Raw genomic sequence first — 14085 nt, forward strand, 5'->3', positions numbered from 1 at the left:
AAACCTTTTGAAAATCGTAAAGATCCCGTATATTGCAGCATGCTATAAAGACTACGAATCAAATTTACCAACAGTCAATATTTTATGGTTTCAAGATCAGACCTGACTCATATTTACGAGAAAATAAACAATGTTTACAATAAGTTCTTCGTACTGCGTCCTAACTTTAAACTATAAATTACGCAACTGAAACTTCATACCGAGGGAAGTGAGTGGTGGTGTTCAGCCTGGTGATGAGTTAAATGACATTATATTCGTATAAAAGAAGCAAAATACCCAGCTCGGCTTCTACGGCAATTAGTTGTAGCCTATAGTATAAGAGTAGGGGTAGCATGGGATATGTGGCAAGATGGAACACATGTTTTATTATTCACAGATTGTTTCCTAACGATGTTCTTTTGGTTCGCAGTTTAATCGTATATCACAGCCCACTTTACTAATCTTCCACTCTTGCTCTGTTAGTTTAATAACTCCTATGACTTGAAAAAGAAACAGTATAGCATACTTACTCACATAACATAGGCTTATATACAGCATACACTTTACTACTGAACATAGCATTCGACGTAATATTAGTTTACAAGTTGACAATGTATTAAAATAACTGCATACACTACGGCAAAATAGTTAACCACGAGACGCGACAACCAATTAATGTAGGACACGCTGGGGGCTCCAAATGAGACGCAAATCTTGAAGTAAAAAAGGCGGATCTTTCATATCAAACCGCGAATAAAAGATGCCAGTATTTAATCAATAAACACAGCTAAATTAAAACTGTGTCTTGACCGTATACATAAAGAAACATATAAACCAATCCACCTGATTAGCACATCCACTTTTAAACGATCCGCTACTTTGAGGTCTGGAGGCTCATTTCCCTGGCCTATACTATACCGTCATATTTTTCTTGTTTGTCAAGTAGAAACAGCATGAATCTATCGGTTGAGTAACAACTGTGGAGTTCGGACCACTATTACCCATACCGTTGTACCATTAGTTCTGATACCCGTACCCGCCCCCCATTGGTGTGTCGAATCTCCCTATTTTTACTAGAACTACCTTCGCGTTAACCAGCGACCCAGTAACCTATGTTTCGAACGTTGCAGCCATTCTCATTGATAGTCATTTTACTGAGCTGTTTTGTAATAGCTGTTTGTAGTTCATGCGTTTTTATATCTGACAGCTGCATTGCATGTAACCAAAGTCCCTATATCGGCGTCAGCAACTGCGTCTTGTCCAAGAACACATACGCGCACAATGGTAGCAACGACGGGGCTTGACACCGAAGTTCTAGGTTAGAGGCAGGCTCGCTTACCAACTGTACCACGGCGTCGTACATTAAACGCCACCCATTTCCTATATTTAAATCAGTGTGCATTGAATTGACAAACATTTAAGTTTTTAACCAATAGTGACTTAATTAATGGATCTTAGCAAAATCCATACGACTCGACTGTTTCAACAATATTCTAAAACGACAGTAGGCTATTTTAAAAATAGTCTAATATTCTAAAAGTTGTTGGAGATTTTAAAACATCAAAGCTTGACGCTGCCACTGTTCTGGTGTATGTGTTCTTGTCTTGGGCACAGTTTTTGTAAGAAAATTCTCAATGGTAATTGCCCCAACCTTGTGACTTATAGCTGTTTAAAATTGTTAAATATACAATTGCACAATCCCCACAAAGTTACATGTGTGGACATTTGGTAACTCCTAAGCAGTCACAAAGTGTATGAAACAGAACATTCATGTTGTAAACAACTGTGGTTGGCCCCCTAGGCGAGGACAAATCTGTTAAAACTCGTTTGTTTATCCTTAAAGGTAAATACGGTCTTGGGTGATAATGTGACCACAGTTAACCTTCTAATGTAATGTCTGTCACTAATCACAGTAATTACTGAACAGTTTTTGTATTAATTATAAAACCAATTTAGGAATTTTGGAAAAGTTTAACAGGCTTCAGAGTGAAATTGCAGTTTAAGTTTTTTATCTGAGTATTAAAATCAACTATTAAAAGCGTTTCATCTACAACAAGCCATGTTGAGTAAGAATTGATAGTTTTAAGAAACTGGCAACAAGCCTCTTGAGTATGAATTGAAAGTTTCAAGAAACTGGCATACATAGTATAAAAAACCCTCAATGGGTGACATCACAATTAGAAATTTGTGAAAAGAGGAAATTGTATTTCGTGCAGTTTGTTTTTCAACGACGTCTTCTGCCTCCTGTGCCGAACCTTGATTTTCGCGCAGCTGGCGGCTTTACAAACGCCCAATCAACAGCTAACTTCTCATTGTACAGATCATATCCATTCATAGCATCCAGAGCAGCCTGTGCTTCTTTGTATGTTTCATACTCAACCAGAGCATAACCTTTGATGTACCCAGTACGACGATCCAAATTTAAATGAAGATTCTTCAGCTCCCCATATTCTCCGAATGCATCATATAGATCTTCTTCCTTTGCTTCTTCATGAATCCCAGTGACAAAAAGGATCCATCCTTCAACAGATCGCTGAGGACCAACCCCATCATCTACTTCCATTATGTCATAATCCATCTCTTCCCTGTGAGCATTAGATGCATCACCAAGACCTCTTCCTTTTCTTCGCTTAGCTTTATCTTTTAACTTTTCGACTCCCAAATCTCCTTCATCCTCAAAATCTTCATCCCCCTCATGCAAATCCAAAACATCTGACATTTTTATTTTTGTAGTATAAACAAACTACCGATAACCTGCGTTTAATATTTGAATAAACAGGGCAAATAGATGCTTTGAAATAATTATAGGACTTAAAGTTCAAAAATACGTGGCACAAGCCACCAATGACTGAACTTATTAAGACGATCATACCATATACAGGAACTAGTAATTACCATCAGAAAACCTTAGAAGTTTATAAAAACAACAGTACCGTCGGAGTTGATTTTGGCTTTACAATATTTTTAACACGTTTACAGAATTATACAAAGCAGTTTCAAAACTCGTTCTGGCTCGCTCGCTTCTCCGTAGTTTCAGAAATGTTGCTGCCAAGTCATGTTACTAATAAGGGAAGAACGCGGCGCCATTATCAACATAGACATAGAAACCTCATAGCATAGTCATATAATCACAAGAGATCACATATCTAATGCGTGAGCACGGTATAAACTAATCAGCATTGTATTAATTAACCCTATTACTACAACGGTCGACTGAGATCGATCAAAAACAAATCAAAAGTAACCAACAAAGCGGGTTCTAGTCGCCATTGGTGACTGTGGAGCAGCAGTAGATAGAATGCATTTATTCGTGTATTATAACTCATTAAACTTAATACGTATAAGGCTTGAAAGTTTGGTAAAGAATATGTGTAAATACGCTTTGAACAACTCCTGTACCATGTGTTGACAAGTAAACTTACACTAGTTAACCTTGTCGTCGCTTAAAGACGTTTGTTTTTGTGAATTTAGATAAACCGTAATCACGCAGTATTATAGGTAATGTTAGAAGTTAATATTATTCATATTGTGGCGACTGCATAATGATTTATTGCGAGCGCTAAACTAAAAGAGCGAAGAAACGAGAGACGCGGTGTTTATACCGAAGATAACGATATGAAAAAGGCACTTGTCAACGCTTCGGTGCACACGCGCTAATTATGTGGTTTTAAATCTGAAAATGTAGTCTAAAAATTATAAATATATAATATGATTTGATTTCAATCAAGAGATTAAAGAATAAATGCTAGAATTAAAAATTGAGGTAAGTGCGGAAAAAAGTCGTCCAAAAAAACAACAAGAACAACTGTTCGGCGAAAATGGATCTATATGACCACTACCATGCTCAATAAATTATTTGGCACAGACCGTTTAAATTCTATTTATATGATAACTTAAAGTCTTAAACAAAAATACCAACTAATGTACGGATCATCCGCATATTTATAGTATTGGTTTGCATGTTTAAAAAATGTTTTGAACGTGAATGTATTGAAAAATAGCAAAAAAATACGATATAATGTTAGCTTAATAGCAGAGCCGGGATATACGGACTCTGCTTAATCATGGAACATTACTTTGTTGAGAGTTAATTTGACTTCGTCCAACACATATTGAAAACGTATGCGAAGATTATAATAAATGCTAATCCATTTCATAAATCACGAGTCACGTCCTGCTTCTTAAATCCTGACGATACGGCCAAGCAGCGAACCTAATAATGCATAGATAAATTAATCGCCCTTGTACGAGTTTAATACAGGAAGCTGAAGGCTAACTTTTGAGAAGCTTATTCACGTGATACTTTGATGCCTTTTTTCCAAGTTGCCACATTAGTATAAAAACACTTAGCGAAACCAAGCATACATCTATTTCTTCGTTCTCAATTCATATACCAGAACAGGATGAACTCAACAGGAAAGTTTATTGCAATGGCTATGGTGACAGTGCTGGCTTCGGTTCCTTATGTGTATGCACAGTTTCCTCGTGTCTGTGCAACACTGGAAGCCATCGAAGCCCACCAGTGTTGTCCGTTTCTCAGCGGAAACGGCTCCAGATGTGGAGAAGAGGAAGGGAGAGGAAGTTGTGTTGATATAAAGATAGATGATTTGCCACACGGTCAGCAATACGTTTTGGTTGGCATTGACGACAGGGAACGGTGGCCGGAGCGTTTCTTTAACAGGTAGGCTATTTGGGGGAAAACAGGTGATTAGCACAAAAGTGGGTGCAACAGCAACACTTTGGGTGCAACTGCCACGCTTTTTAATTAACACTCTATTCAAAACTTTTTTCATAGCGTGTTACTATTGTGTTTCTGTTAATTCCCTTCTCTTCGTTCTTTAAATAACATGACCTTCGCTTTTGTTTTCGAAGAGATATAAACAACAATTATGTTAATGGTTTGTTATGCTTAAGTTTTAATGAGCAGGGTAATCTTCATTGCTGAACAAAACAGTTGTACATTTAAGCCACCATAACTATTTGTGTAATTTCGATTCTATGTAAGAACACAGTTCAAAGTTTGTAACGAAACATGATTTTTTCCCAATTTAGGTCTTGCGTGTGTAACAGTAATTACGGAGGGTTCGATTGTTCCGGATGCAAACCTGGATGGCAGGGGGAAGATTGCTCTCAACAGCGTCCTCCAGTGATTCGACAAAACATTATGAACATGACTCAAGAAGAACGAGAGACTTTTCTCGACGTTTTGGATCTTTCAAAAAGCATTCCACATCCAGATTACGTCGTAGCACAAGACCATTACAGGTAGACCTCTTTACAATATAAACTGCGTCACGAGTTTAGCAGCATCGATGTTTAATTTTTTGATAATCGCTTGCTCATAAAACTCTAGAAATCTAGTGGCGGAAAATGCAACCGAGCCGAATTTCATCAACATAACTATTTACGATTTGTTCGTCTGGGTTCATTACTATTCTGTACGTGATACTTTGCTCGGACCCGGCCAAGCATACACTGCCATTGACTTCTCGCACGAAGGACCTGCCTTTCTTACTTGGCATAGAATGCATCTGATGGGACTTGAAAATGACCTACAGGTCTTGTCCAATGACCCAACTTTTGCTCTCCCGTACTGGGACTTCGCAATTGGAGGTATGTTGTAATCGAACTAATGTGTACACAGTCTTTCGGTAATTATTGCCACAATCTTTTAAGTTAGATATCGCCACTTATGTATAGTAGGGGAGGTATTTGGTAGTAGACAAAGAACGTTCAAAGAATTATAAAACCGTATTTTCACGACTCCCATAGAGTGTTAGTACCTGTTTTAAACAAGATCGGGATATTTGGATATTATATATGCTAAATATTTTCCACCTTACCCCACAGTACTCTATATAGATTATACTATTTCCTTTGCTGCCCATTGCTGTTTTTACCAACAGTATTTAATTTAACGTATATAGGTTCTGAGTGTGACGTGTGTACTGATGATATCCTTGGTGGACAGAATCCGAATGACCCAACATTTCTAGGCCCTAACTCTACATTCGCCGACTGGGAAGTAGTGTGTCTTAGTTTGGATTGGTTTAACGACAATATTAAGTTGTGCAACGGAACCTTTGAAGGTATGTACTTCCAAGGTCATTGATGATTTATTATTTGAAAATAGGAATAACCCACGGAATGATATAACAGGGCCCATTCGCCGAAACCCCGGGGGAAACATCGATCGACCTGCGGTACAAACGCTTCCAGCAACTGAGGACGTCATCAAATGTTTGCAAGTTGACGAATACGATACCTTCCCATATTTTTCTGATTCAGACAACAGCTTTAGAAATGCACTCGAAGGTGCGTTAAGAATGCACACAAATGGTTATACAGAGTGGACCCTTAAGTACACATTGCCCAATACTTTTTAAATCAAATTTTATGGGTTTTTGGGTTATACAATGAATTATTATAATTACATCTTCATTACATTTGACAACAGTTCAAAGAAATATATTAAAACACGCGAGGTATTCGCACAACAAGTATATTTTAGAAATTCGAAAACAATTGGGGGAAGACGGGACAGTTTAAAATCATTGTAATTTCTGATATTCAATTTATTTTTAGAAATACACGTAAATACAACGAAATAATATTGCCCGCTCTAAAAATGGAGTTTTTTTTCTCCTGCTAGTTTTCGTCACCATTAGCCTATACAGTAGCCTATATGTTATTGGTATTTATAAAAAATCATATTAGGAAATATAGTGTTTATATGTGCTAACGGTATCTCAATTTACCCCACAATACTTTAGTAACCTTTTTAACATATTGATTGCAGGTTACTCAGAAACTGACGGTGAATTTGAAATAGGCTTACGAACTCTACATAATCTTGCACATTTGTTCTTGAACGGAACGGGAGGGATGACCCACGCATCAGCTAACGATCCTGTCTTTGTTCTTCTTCATACTTTTACTGACGCCATATTCGATGAATGGATGAAGAGGTATAGATCACGGAAAATCGTGATTGGAGCAATAAATTAGAATAAATGGACTATACCGCAGTAAAAACCATTATTAACGCATTAATAAAACGCGCTCATCACTCGCGTTGACCTAATAAGCTGGCATATAGCTTATTTGAAGATTTTGTCTTCAAAATTAAACCATAACGTTTGATGTTTATAGGTCGAATGCAACCGTGGCAGACTTTCCTGAAGAAAATGCACCGATTGGACACAACCTTGACTTTAATATGGTTCCGTTCTTTCCCCCAGTCACCAGTCGAAATATGTTCGTTCCATCAGAACAACTCGGTTACAGTTATGCTGTCCAATTCCCAGGTCAGTTGAGTGACTTTAAGCCACAAATACTAAGTAATAGACAAAGACGGTATGTTACACCAATATGTACGAACGGTTTCTCAAACATAACCGCAAAAATAAAATGATCTGGTGCTATACGAAAACGTAACCAACAAAAAATAATATAAAATGTACAATAACTGTAGTTTGCTTTACACTAGCGCAGTGGGAAAACGACAGTCCTTATAACACCGGATCTACGGCCCATTATGAGCATAATAGCACAGACCAAACGACTAAATATCTAATCACTTTTCAGAGGCTTCCACAGCTGAGCAAACATCACCATTTACTTGGGCAATGGTGGGAATATCTGCATTCGTTGCTCTGAATGTGGTGGTTGGTTTGCTTGTGTGGTCGATTCGTTACCGCAGTCGCAAACGTTACGAGGATTTATCTCTCGTCCAAGACAACAATGGAATTCATTACCGGGCTTAATTGCCCGTATTAGCCGCATGTAACCCTTTTGTCTTTTATATCAAGCAATAATAAATTACGTTATACAACCCTTTAACGTGCTTTTTTGCAAAAAACTCATTTCCCAGATCCAACACTCTGCATGAATCTGGTTATAACCCATTTAGCCTTAATTTGACATACAATACCGACACATATGTGAGTAAAACAACCCAAATACCCAAGGAAACACACCAAACACTATAAATAAGAAAGTATATTAAAATGTTTGAAAAGAACAAATCGAAAGTAATACATGAAACAACATAAAAGTTAAGAACTTTCCAGTAACTCCAGCGCATTGAGTAAACTTTCATCAGACATAAAAATCTGACTTTCTTGTTCAAATTTAACACCAAGTTGTTTCTTTTTTGGAATACTTGAAGGTGTAAAGGAAGAAGGGTTAGTAGCATGTGCTGGTACGGAGGATTCATCAGGAGAAGTACTTCTTTTGGGGTAAATAAGTTTCTTTCTGGGTGGTTTGTAAGAGCTGTTTCCCTTCATTGCTTTAATACATACACCTGGAAAGCTGTGTTTAAACAATGATGGGTTAGGAGCATAATCTGAAGGTGTTGTTGCAGAATATTTAGCATTTTCTTTTTCAGCACCATTTTCATTGATCACATGTTTGGCTTTTTCCAGTGCTGCATGCGATATGCTTAAGTTTTTTTGGCTTGCAGTTTTAAATCCAACAACTGTACTGTTTACTACTGGAAAACTTTGGTTGCAGGCTTCTTTAGCACATGTACTTGGTTTTGCAATGTGATACTCCGAAGCTTTCATTGACATAAAACTTGTTCCACTTACTTTTTCACCACACACATCTTCCTCTATTAATCTTTGTGCTTTGGCTAATGCTTCAGAAGAAACACTCAATGGCTTATTGCTTGCCGTTATGAAGCTTACAGCTGGAACAGTTCTAACAAAACCAGCGTTAATAGTTGCTCTAGCCGTTTCTGGCACAAATCTTTTGCTAGTTACAGAATTGGTTTTGGAAACCTCTTTAATTATCGTTGTTGAAGGGTGTGCAACATTTGTGTCTTTGACAATAGACTGATTATGGTTGTTCATCATTTTATTAGCTTTGGAGAATGATTCATGAGACACAGTCAGTGCTTTATTACTTGCAGTTTTAAAACCGACTGTAAATTGAGCTGTTGATCCAGCTATGACAGGAGATGCTGTTGCACAATGTGCAGACAGTTTTTCTGCAATTGGAGTTTTCATTATTGTTGCAGCATTATTTTTTTCCGTGCTTTTAGCATCAGTATTCTCAGATGGGTCCAAAAGCAACTTTTCAAACGGTTTTAACGATTTTGCTATCACACTAATCTCTTTGTGACTTGCAGTTTTACATCCCACAACTGAAACAGCTTTTAAACATTTTGAATACCTATCAGTATCACTATAATCGGACTTGTATTCTGGTTGTACACATTCCCATTTTTGAGGAGGAACAACAGTGTTTTTAATATTTATATTTTGAGGTAATTTGGTACAGTTTTCATGATTAGATACTGAAATCACTTTTTGTACATTTTCCAATGATTTTGAGGTACTCTGTATTTCTTTATTGTTAGCTGATTTGAAGCCTGTAGTTTTTACAACCAGGTGATTAGAACTGCAGTTTTCAATTGTTGGACTGCTTTCCTTTTGTTGCTTTTCATAAAGTTCGGCAATTCTAAGCAGCTCTTCATCACTGTCACCGTCATGGTTCATTTCCTGTTTAGTACACTCCATAAACTGCTCACCATTTGGTGTTTTAACTTTAGTTATGGCTGATTTAAGTGGAGTCATGCTTGAGGATAATTTGTCCGCTGTGCAGCTATCACTTTTAAAATTATCTCTTTGAAGAAAAGTTTTATTTAATGCTTTATTTTGTGAAGGTATTTGTTGTTGCAAATTGTCTCTTTTATTCGCAAATTTTAAAGGTGTGTTGTTCCACTTGTTCTTAACCCATGGGTTAAATTCAGATTTTTCATGTATCAGTTTAATCTTTTTAGAAGTTTCCGAACTCCAACGCCTTAGTACATCTTTAGAATCACAAGCCAAACTGGTCACGCACCCATCCGATTTTCGCTTCAACATATTCTGCTTTATTTGAGGCTCTTTTAACGGAGTATGTTTAACAATAGCATGCTTTGAGGAATCTGCATATGCTTCTGATTTTTCATGATTCTCCTTCCCAATAACTGCAGTTACATTATTACCACCCTCCGGTACTGATAAAAGGTCAGGAATGTGTAAACTGTAAATTAAGTTTCCTTGGATTAATCAACTGCAACATCTAGTCATCTACCAAGTAGAATGTTACAACTCATACCTATTTGTGTTTAGTGCTTTATCAGAATCCTTGGTTTCCTTTTCAAGGACATTTTCCTTCCATTGCGATAAAATATTAAGCCAATCCGCAGACGTTGATCCTAAGGCTGCAGAAACACTTATTTTTTGTTTTCTTATTCAATATTAAACTGACTAGTGATTACTGTACTGGTTAAAATAATTAACATGTCAAAATGACCAAAAAGGCAAAACAGCAGGTAATACTAATTTACGGAAATACGGAAAAGTTGGGAAAAGCATGTTTTAAGCCTACACCAGTTACGCAAATGTGTTTTATACCCATTGCAGTTACGGGAAACCTACAGGAATGTGTTTTAGGCTTGTTTTAAGTATTTACTAGTTAGGGTAAAATTACGGGAATGTGTTTTATACTTGTTTTAAGTATTTACTAGTTACAGGACAGTTACGGCCTACGGGAATGTGTTTTACATCATCTTTCAGAACTTTAATGTCGTCACGTGTGCTATCATGCTGTTTTATCCAACGTTCAACGTCTTTGAGAATGTGGTTGGTGCAAAATACAGTAATCAGTTTGGGAAAAAGCTTCTTCAAACTTCCCGGAAATCTCTTTTCTCTATCTGTAATAATTGGAACTTGGTTTGACTTGTGCAATTGCTGGAAGGATTTCGGACAGAAACAATTTATGGTGTTTTATGAATTTCCGGCTATGCAGGAAAAAGGCCACAGGGACGTGTTGGGTCAAACCAACGTCGGGTCAAACCAAAGAAATAAAAGAATCATTTCTGTACTCCCAACTCCCACAAACAATTTAGGGTCCGGCCATGTCTTTTTGATGGCATTTTACATATTCGATCCGCTTTCATTGGGCCGTCTGTACTCCCGTAGGTTTCCCGTAACTGTAATGTGCCTAAAACACATTCCCATAACAAGTAAATACTTAAAACAAGCCTAAAACACATTCCTGTAGGTTTCTCGTAAACGTAATGTGCTTAAAACACATTTCCGTAACCTTCCCATAACTGGTGTTGGCTTGAAACAAGCATAAAACACATTTCCGTTGGTTTCCCTTAACTGGTGTGGGTATGAAACAAGCATAAATCACACTCCCGTAAATTAGATTGCGATTTCCGTCGTTCCCTTATTTTCATATTCCCGTAAATTAGTATTACCCCAAAACAGCTTCTATCGAACTGTTGTACAATATATTGTACAGTATATTTGTAAATGAAAATGTGTGCTTGGAATTGATAGGGAGTCAACTAATGAGTTGCCCAACAAATATGGCAGTACAAACACTGGATTGTTTTTATTAATGGTTTTGGAATTTCAAACAATTATTTCGGAACGGGTGCTATACGATGACATGGTAGAGAGAGTTTTTAACTATTTTTGAGTCGAAATATCTCCATATATCCAATAACATTAAAAGGCTATAAATTAAGAGATAAATAAGACTTGCAGAATATACCATGAACGAGCTCCTCAGCTCGATAGCAACCATGTTAGACGTATAACAAAACAAACGGTAAGTAGTTAACCTTCTTTTATCCCTTGGTCCAACAAACTTAAGCTACAAGATAACTCATCGTCCACTGTTAGATTAAGGTCACGAAGCAGATCTATATGACTCATGGCAATGAACAGAGCATCCGTGAGCAATACATGTCTTTTTGTTTAAAAACAACAACTACGTCTCTAGTGGCAAGATTTTTAGGCGTTTGAACCATAGACATCTATGGTTGAATTTCTATGAATTTACAACCACACAGATGAAAAACGATCTTATGTGAATATATTTTCTGTTCCTTGTAACAATTCTACATCTGCCCTTCTTAGCAAAGTCAGCTGTGTCTTCTACGAAAACAACTAAACATGGGTGATAAAGCGACTCGTTTTCACCCCGTTCACTTCGAAAACATTAACAAGCAACTGGAAGAACTAAAGTGTAAGCAAGTCCAAATCGTTGCCCAAAAGCGCGACTTACAAATTGTTCGTCATCAGCTGGAGACCCAATACAATGCTGGTACCTAAATTAACTAGTATCATAATATGCTGATATTAAACACATCTGCACTCACCTTTCAGTTAAAGAAACGAACGTACAAATTAAATCCGAGAATACCAAGTTACACGGTTTGTATTATGTTGTATTTCCTAATTGTTGTTGTTCAACATATATAAACCTTTACCACTATTTTTCAGAAAGAGTTAAAACCACAAGACAGAATATAGAGACTTTATGCCAAAGAGCAAAGAATATAGGGATCAAAATTCAAGAGCAGAAAAACAGCACCAAACATTGGTCTAATACTACCTTTCAGGTTACTCTTTCCTAACATATGCCACATATGTATATTTTATTTCTATCCCAACAGGAACAAAATGAGTTTACACTCTGGATCAGGCAGTGGGGAAAGCAAATGTCAGACTTATCAGAGCAATTTTTTAAAGCTGCAAGATTATTTGTGAGTACTTAACATCACGTGCAGATATGACCAAATACGTGTTGCTTTCAAACAGCAAGAAGAAAATGTAACAGTTGAATTGGAGAAAAGTAAAGAAAGAGAAATACAATTAAACGAGAACAGTAATTCTTTTTTGATAAATACAATTTTAGAGTTTTAAAATTTAAATCTGTTTTAATAGCAAAAGAAATACAACAAGCTATTGAGAATTTTACAAACATGATGCAGGCCATGAAGCTTAAATGGGGTAATAAGTTTAATATGTAGTATAGAATATATCTATTACTATTCTAATAGAAGGAAACAAAGTTCTTCAATTTCTAGTGGGAGAAGAAGCAACCACAGTTAGGTAATCACATTTAACATGCCACTATATAACTACTTAATATATATAACTACTGTTTCTCAGTGAACATGCGAAAAAATATCAAAATGAATTGGAATGCTCCTTAAAAGAACAAGAAAGACTTTCTGAAGAGATAAGCCGGTAATAAAATGTATAAAACTAAGTTTAAATACGAATAAACTTTTTAAAGAAATTCCTTGTACCCATAGGAATATTTTAGATTTATATTTGCTTTGGTTATTAAATTTATGTTGTATTTTGTTTCAATCACAGTATTATTATTCTGGTTTTGTTTCAAAGGTATATTTTTATTTTAGAATCAAACTCTGGATGGATAATGATGAAGTTACAATCTAGTAATTTTAAATGCTCTATTATAAGAGAGGTTTTATTCAAACTGCTAATCTAATATTTCACCAGTCATACCAACTTTCCATCTCCATAGTCCTTTGGTTCACCTGTAAAAAGAACCACAAAACAGTTGTTTTTACTTTTGTTGATGTATTTTTTTAATAAACATGATTTACCTGATAAGTCTGGTAGATTTCCACTGTTGTGTGATACTGGTTAGCACCAATATCCTGTAAAGCAAATGTCTAATAATGACCAACTTTCAGTAACGTTCTTTTAATAATGAAATGCAAATAATAAATGAAAAAATCACCCCATGGGTTAGAGAGGCACATTTTTAACATATTCATTCAGAAAAAAATCACAAGAATGGTATTTTTGAGACAAAAGCATAAAATACCCCACCAAATATGGTCAGGAACCAATGGTTCGTGCTTTGTGTTTATTCCATAGATACCAGCGAGGTTTCATCGACAACTGTCGGTTGCCTTGCTGTGCTGTATTGAAGTAGGTGGTTAAAATCACAAATAGAAGAAGTTTGTTGTTTCTATATGGCTTAAACATGGACGAAAGTTAGACATTTTAATCAAGATTCAAGACTTATGATTAGCAGCCATTATATTATGGGACATAAGGCAGAAGGAACGAACCGTTTTATTGATAAACAGCAAGTGTAGTTGCCTCTCAAGTCTTTGTCTGCACCATGGGTGATGAAGCCTGTAAAATCGACCAAGGAAGTCAATTAATGTGAAAAAAACTAATCTAGTTATTTCGAATTAAGTTTAGTAAAGGAATCAGGAGTCTGATGATGCTCTGCATTCGGTGATGGTGGAACTTCACTCTGGGACACAATGTT

The 14085-nt window shown here is 36.4% G+C and overlaps 4 protein-coding genes across 8 annotated transcripts; 2 read left to right on the forward strand and 2 right to left on the reverse strand.

The window, feature by feature from the left end:
- Window positions 1–1895: 1895 nt before the first annotated feature.
- On the reverse strand, window positions 1896–2765 carry LOC149732096 (RNA-binding protein 8A-like). Its single transcript, XM_089882805.1, has one exon. It carries the CDS (start codon window positions 2696–2698, stop codon window positions 2204–2206), a length of 495 nt encoding a protein of 164 aa, XP_089738931.1. The 5' UTR covers window positions 2699–2765; the 3' UTR covers window positions 1896–2203.
- A 1461-nt stretch (window positions 2766–4226) lies between these two features.
- Window positions 4227–7813, forward strand: LOC149732097 (L-dopachrome tautomerase-like). Its single transcript, XM_089882778.1, has 8 exons — window positions 4227–4660; window positions 5032–5244; window positions 5333–5592; window positions 5907–6068; window positions 6139–6294; window positions 6779–6947; window positions 7132–7286; window positions 7567–7813. Exons 1-8 carry the CDS (start codon window positions 4383–4385, stop codon window positions 7743–7745), a joined length of 1572 nt encoding a protein of 523 aa, XP_089738904.1. The 5' UTR covers window positions 4227–4382; the 3' UTR covers window positions 7746–7813.
- A 149-nt stretch (window positions 7814–7962) lies between these two features.
- Window positions 7963–14000, reverse strand: LOC149732098 (uncharacterized). Of its 4 annotated transcripts, XM_089882770.1 has the most exons (5): window positions 13635–14000; window positions 13406–13459; window positions 13305–13336; window positions 10087–10192; window positions 7963–10011 (listed from the first exon to the last, which is right to left on the reverse strand). In XM_089882770.1, exon 5 carries the CDS (start codon window positions 9849–9851, stop codon window positions 8037–8039), a length of 1815 nt encoding a protein of 604 aa, XP_089738896.1. In that variant the 5' UTR covers window positions 9852–10011; window positions 10087–10192; window positions 13305–13336; window positions 13406–13459; window positions 13635–14000; the 3' UTR covers window positions 7963–8036. The 4 variants fall into 4 exon arrangements, with proteins under 4 accessions (XP_089738896.1, XP_089738895.1, XP_089738894.1 ...); XM_089882769.1 differs by having other exon boundaries at window positions 13406–14000; XM_089882768.1 differs by lacking the exons at window positions 13305–13336; window positions 13406–13459; window positions 13635–14000 and adding exons at window positions 10536–10684; window positions 11606–11742.
- On the forward strand, window positions 11940–13412 carry LOC149732099 (uncharacterized). 2 transcript variants are annotated; one of them, XM_089882793.1, is made up of 9 exons: window positions 11940–12090; window positions 12153–12200; window positions 12270–12388; window positions 12443–12532; window positions 12588–12654; window positions 12714–12779; window positions 12830–12881; window positions 12942–13019; window positions 13196–13412. In XM_089882793.1, the coding sequence occupies exons 1-9, from the start codon at window positions 11940–11942 to the stop codon at window positions 13233–13235; spliced, it is 711 nt and encodes a 236-aa protein (XP_089738919.1). In that variant the 3' UTR covers window positions 13236–13412. The 2 variants fall into 2 exon arrangements, with proteins under 2 accessions (XP_089738919.1, XP_089738918.1); XM_089882792.1 differs by having other exon boundaries at window positions 12153–12388.
- Window positions 14001–14085: the final 85 nt, after the last annotated feature.

This window comes from Ciona robusta, chromosome 8 (genome assembly GCF_009617815.1).
Source record: "Ciona robusta chromosome 8, ASM961781v2".
NCBI lineage: Eukaryota > Metazoa > Chordata > Ascidiacea > Phlebobranchia > Cionidae > Ciona > Ciona robusta.

Bases quoted from the DNA above. Each gene is read 5' to 3' on its own strand.
- LOC149732096 (XM_089882805.1), bottom strand. From the start codon at position 2,698: ATGTCAGATGTTTTGGATTTGCATGAGGGGGATGAAGATTTTGAGGAT.
- LOC149732097 (XM_089882778.1), top strand. From the start codon at position 4,383: ATGAACTCAACAGGAAAGTTTATTGCAATGGCTATGGTGACAGTGCTG. The intron at 5,245-5,332 runs GTAGACCTCTTT...ATAAAACTCTAG, and splicing joins GTAGCACAAGACCATTACAG to AAATCTAGTGGCGGAAAATG. The intron at 7,287-7,566 runs GTCAGTTGAGTG...ATCACTTTTCAG, and splicing joins TTATGCTGTCCAATTCCCAG to AGGCTTCCACAGCTGAGCAA.
- LOC149732098 (XM_089882767.1), bottom strand. From the start codon at position 11,699: ATGAGTCATATAGATCTGCTTCGTGACCTTAATCTAACAGTGGACGAT. The intron at 10,193-11,605 runs GTTAACTACTTA...GTGTTTCTGCAG, and splicing joins GGACCAAGGGATAAAAGAAG to CCTTAGGATCAACGTCTGCG. The intron at 10,012-10,086 runs GTATGAGTTGTA...CTTAATTTACAG, and splicing joins AAAGCACTAAACACAAATAG to TTTACACATTCCTGACCTTT.
- LOC149732099 (XM_089882792.1), top strand. From the start codon at position 11,940: ATGGGTGATAAAGCGACTCGTTTTCACCCCGTTCACTTCGAAAACATT. The intron at 12,389-12,442 runs GTTACTCTTTCC...CTATCCCAACAG, and splicing joins GGTCTAATACTACCTTTCAG to GAACAAAATGAGTTTACACT. The intron at 12,655-12,713 runs GTAATTCTTTTT...CTGTTTTAATAG, and splicing joins AATACAATTAAACGAGAACA to CAAAAGAAATACAACAAGCT.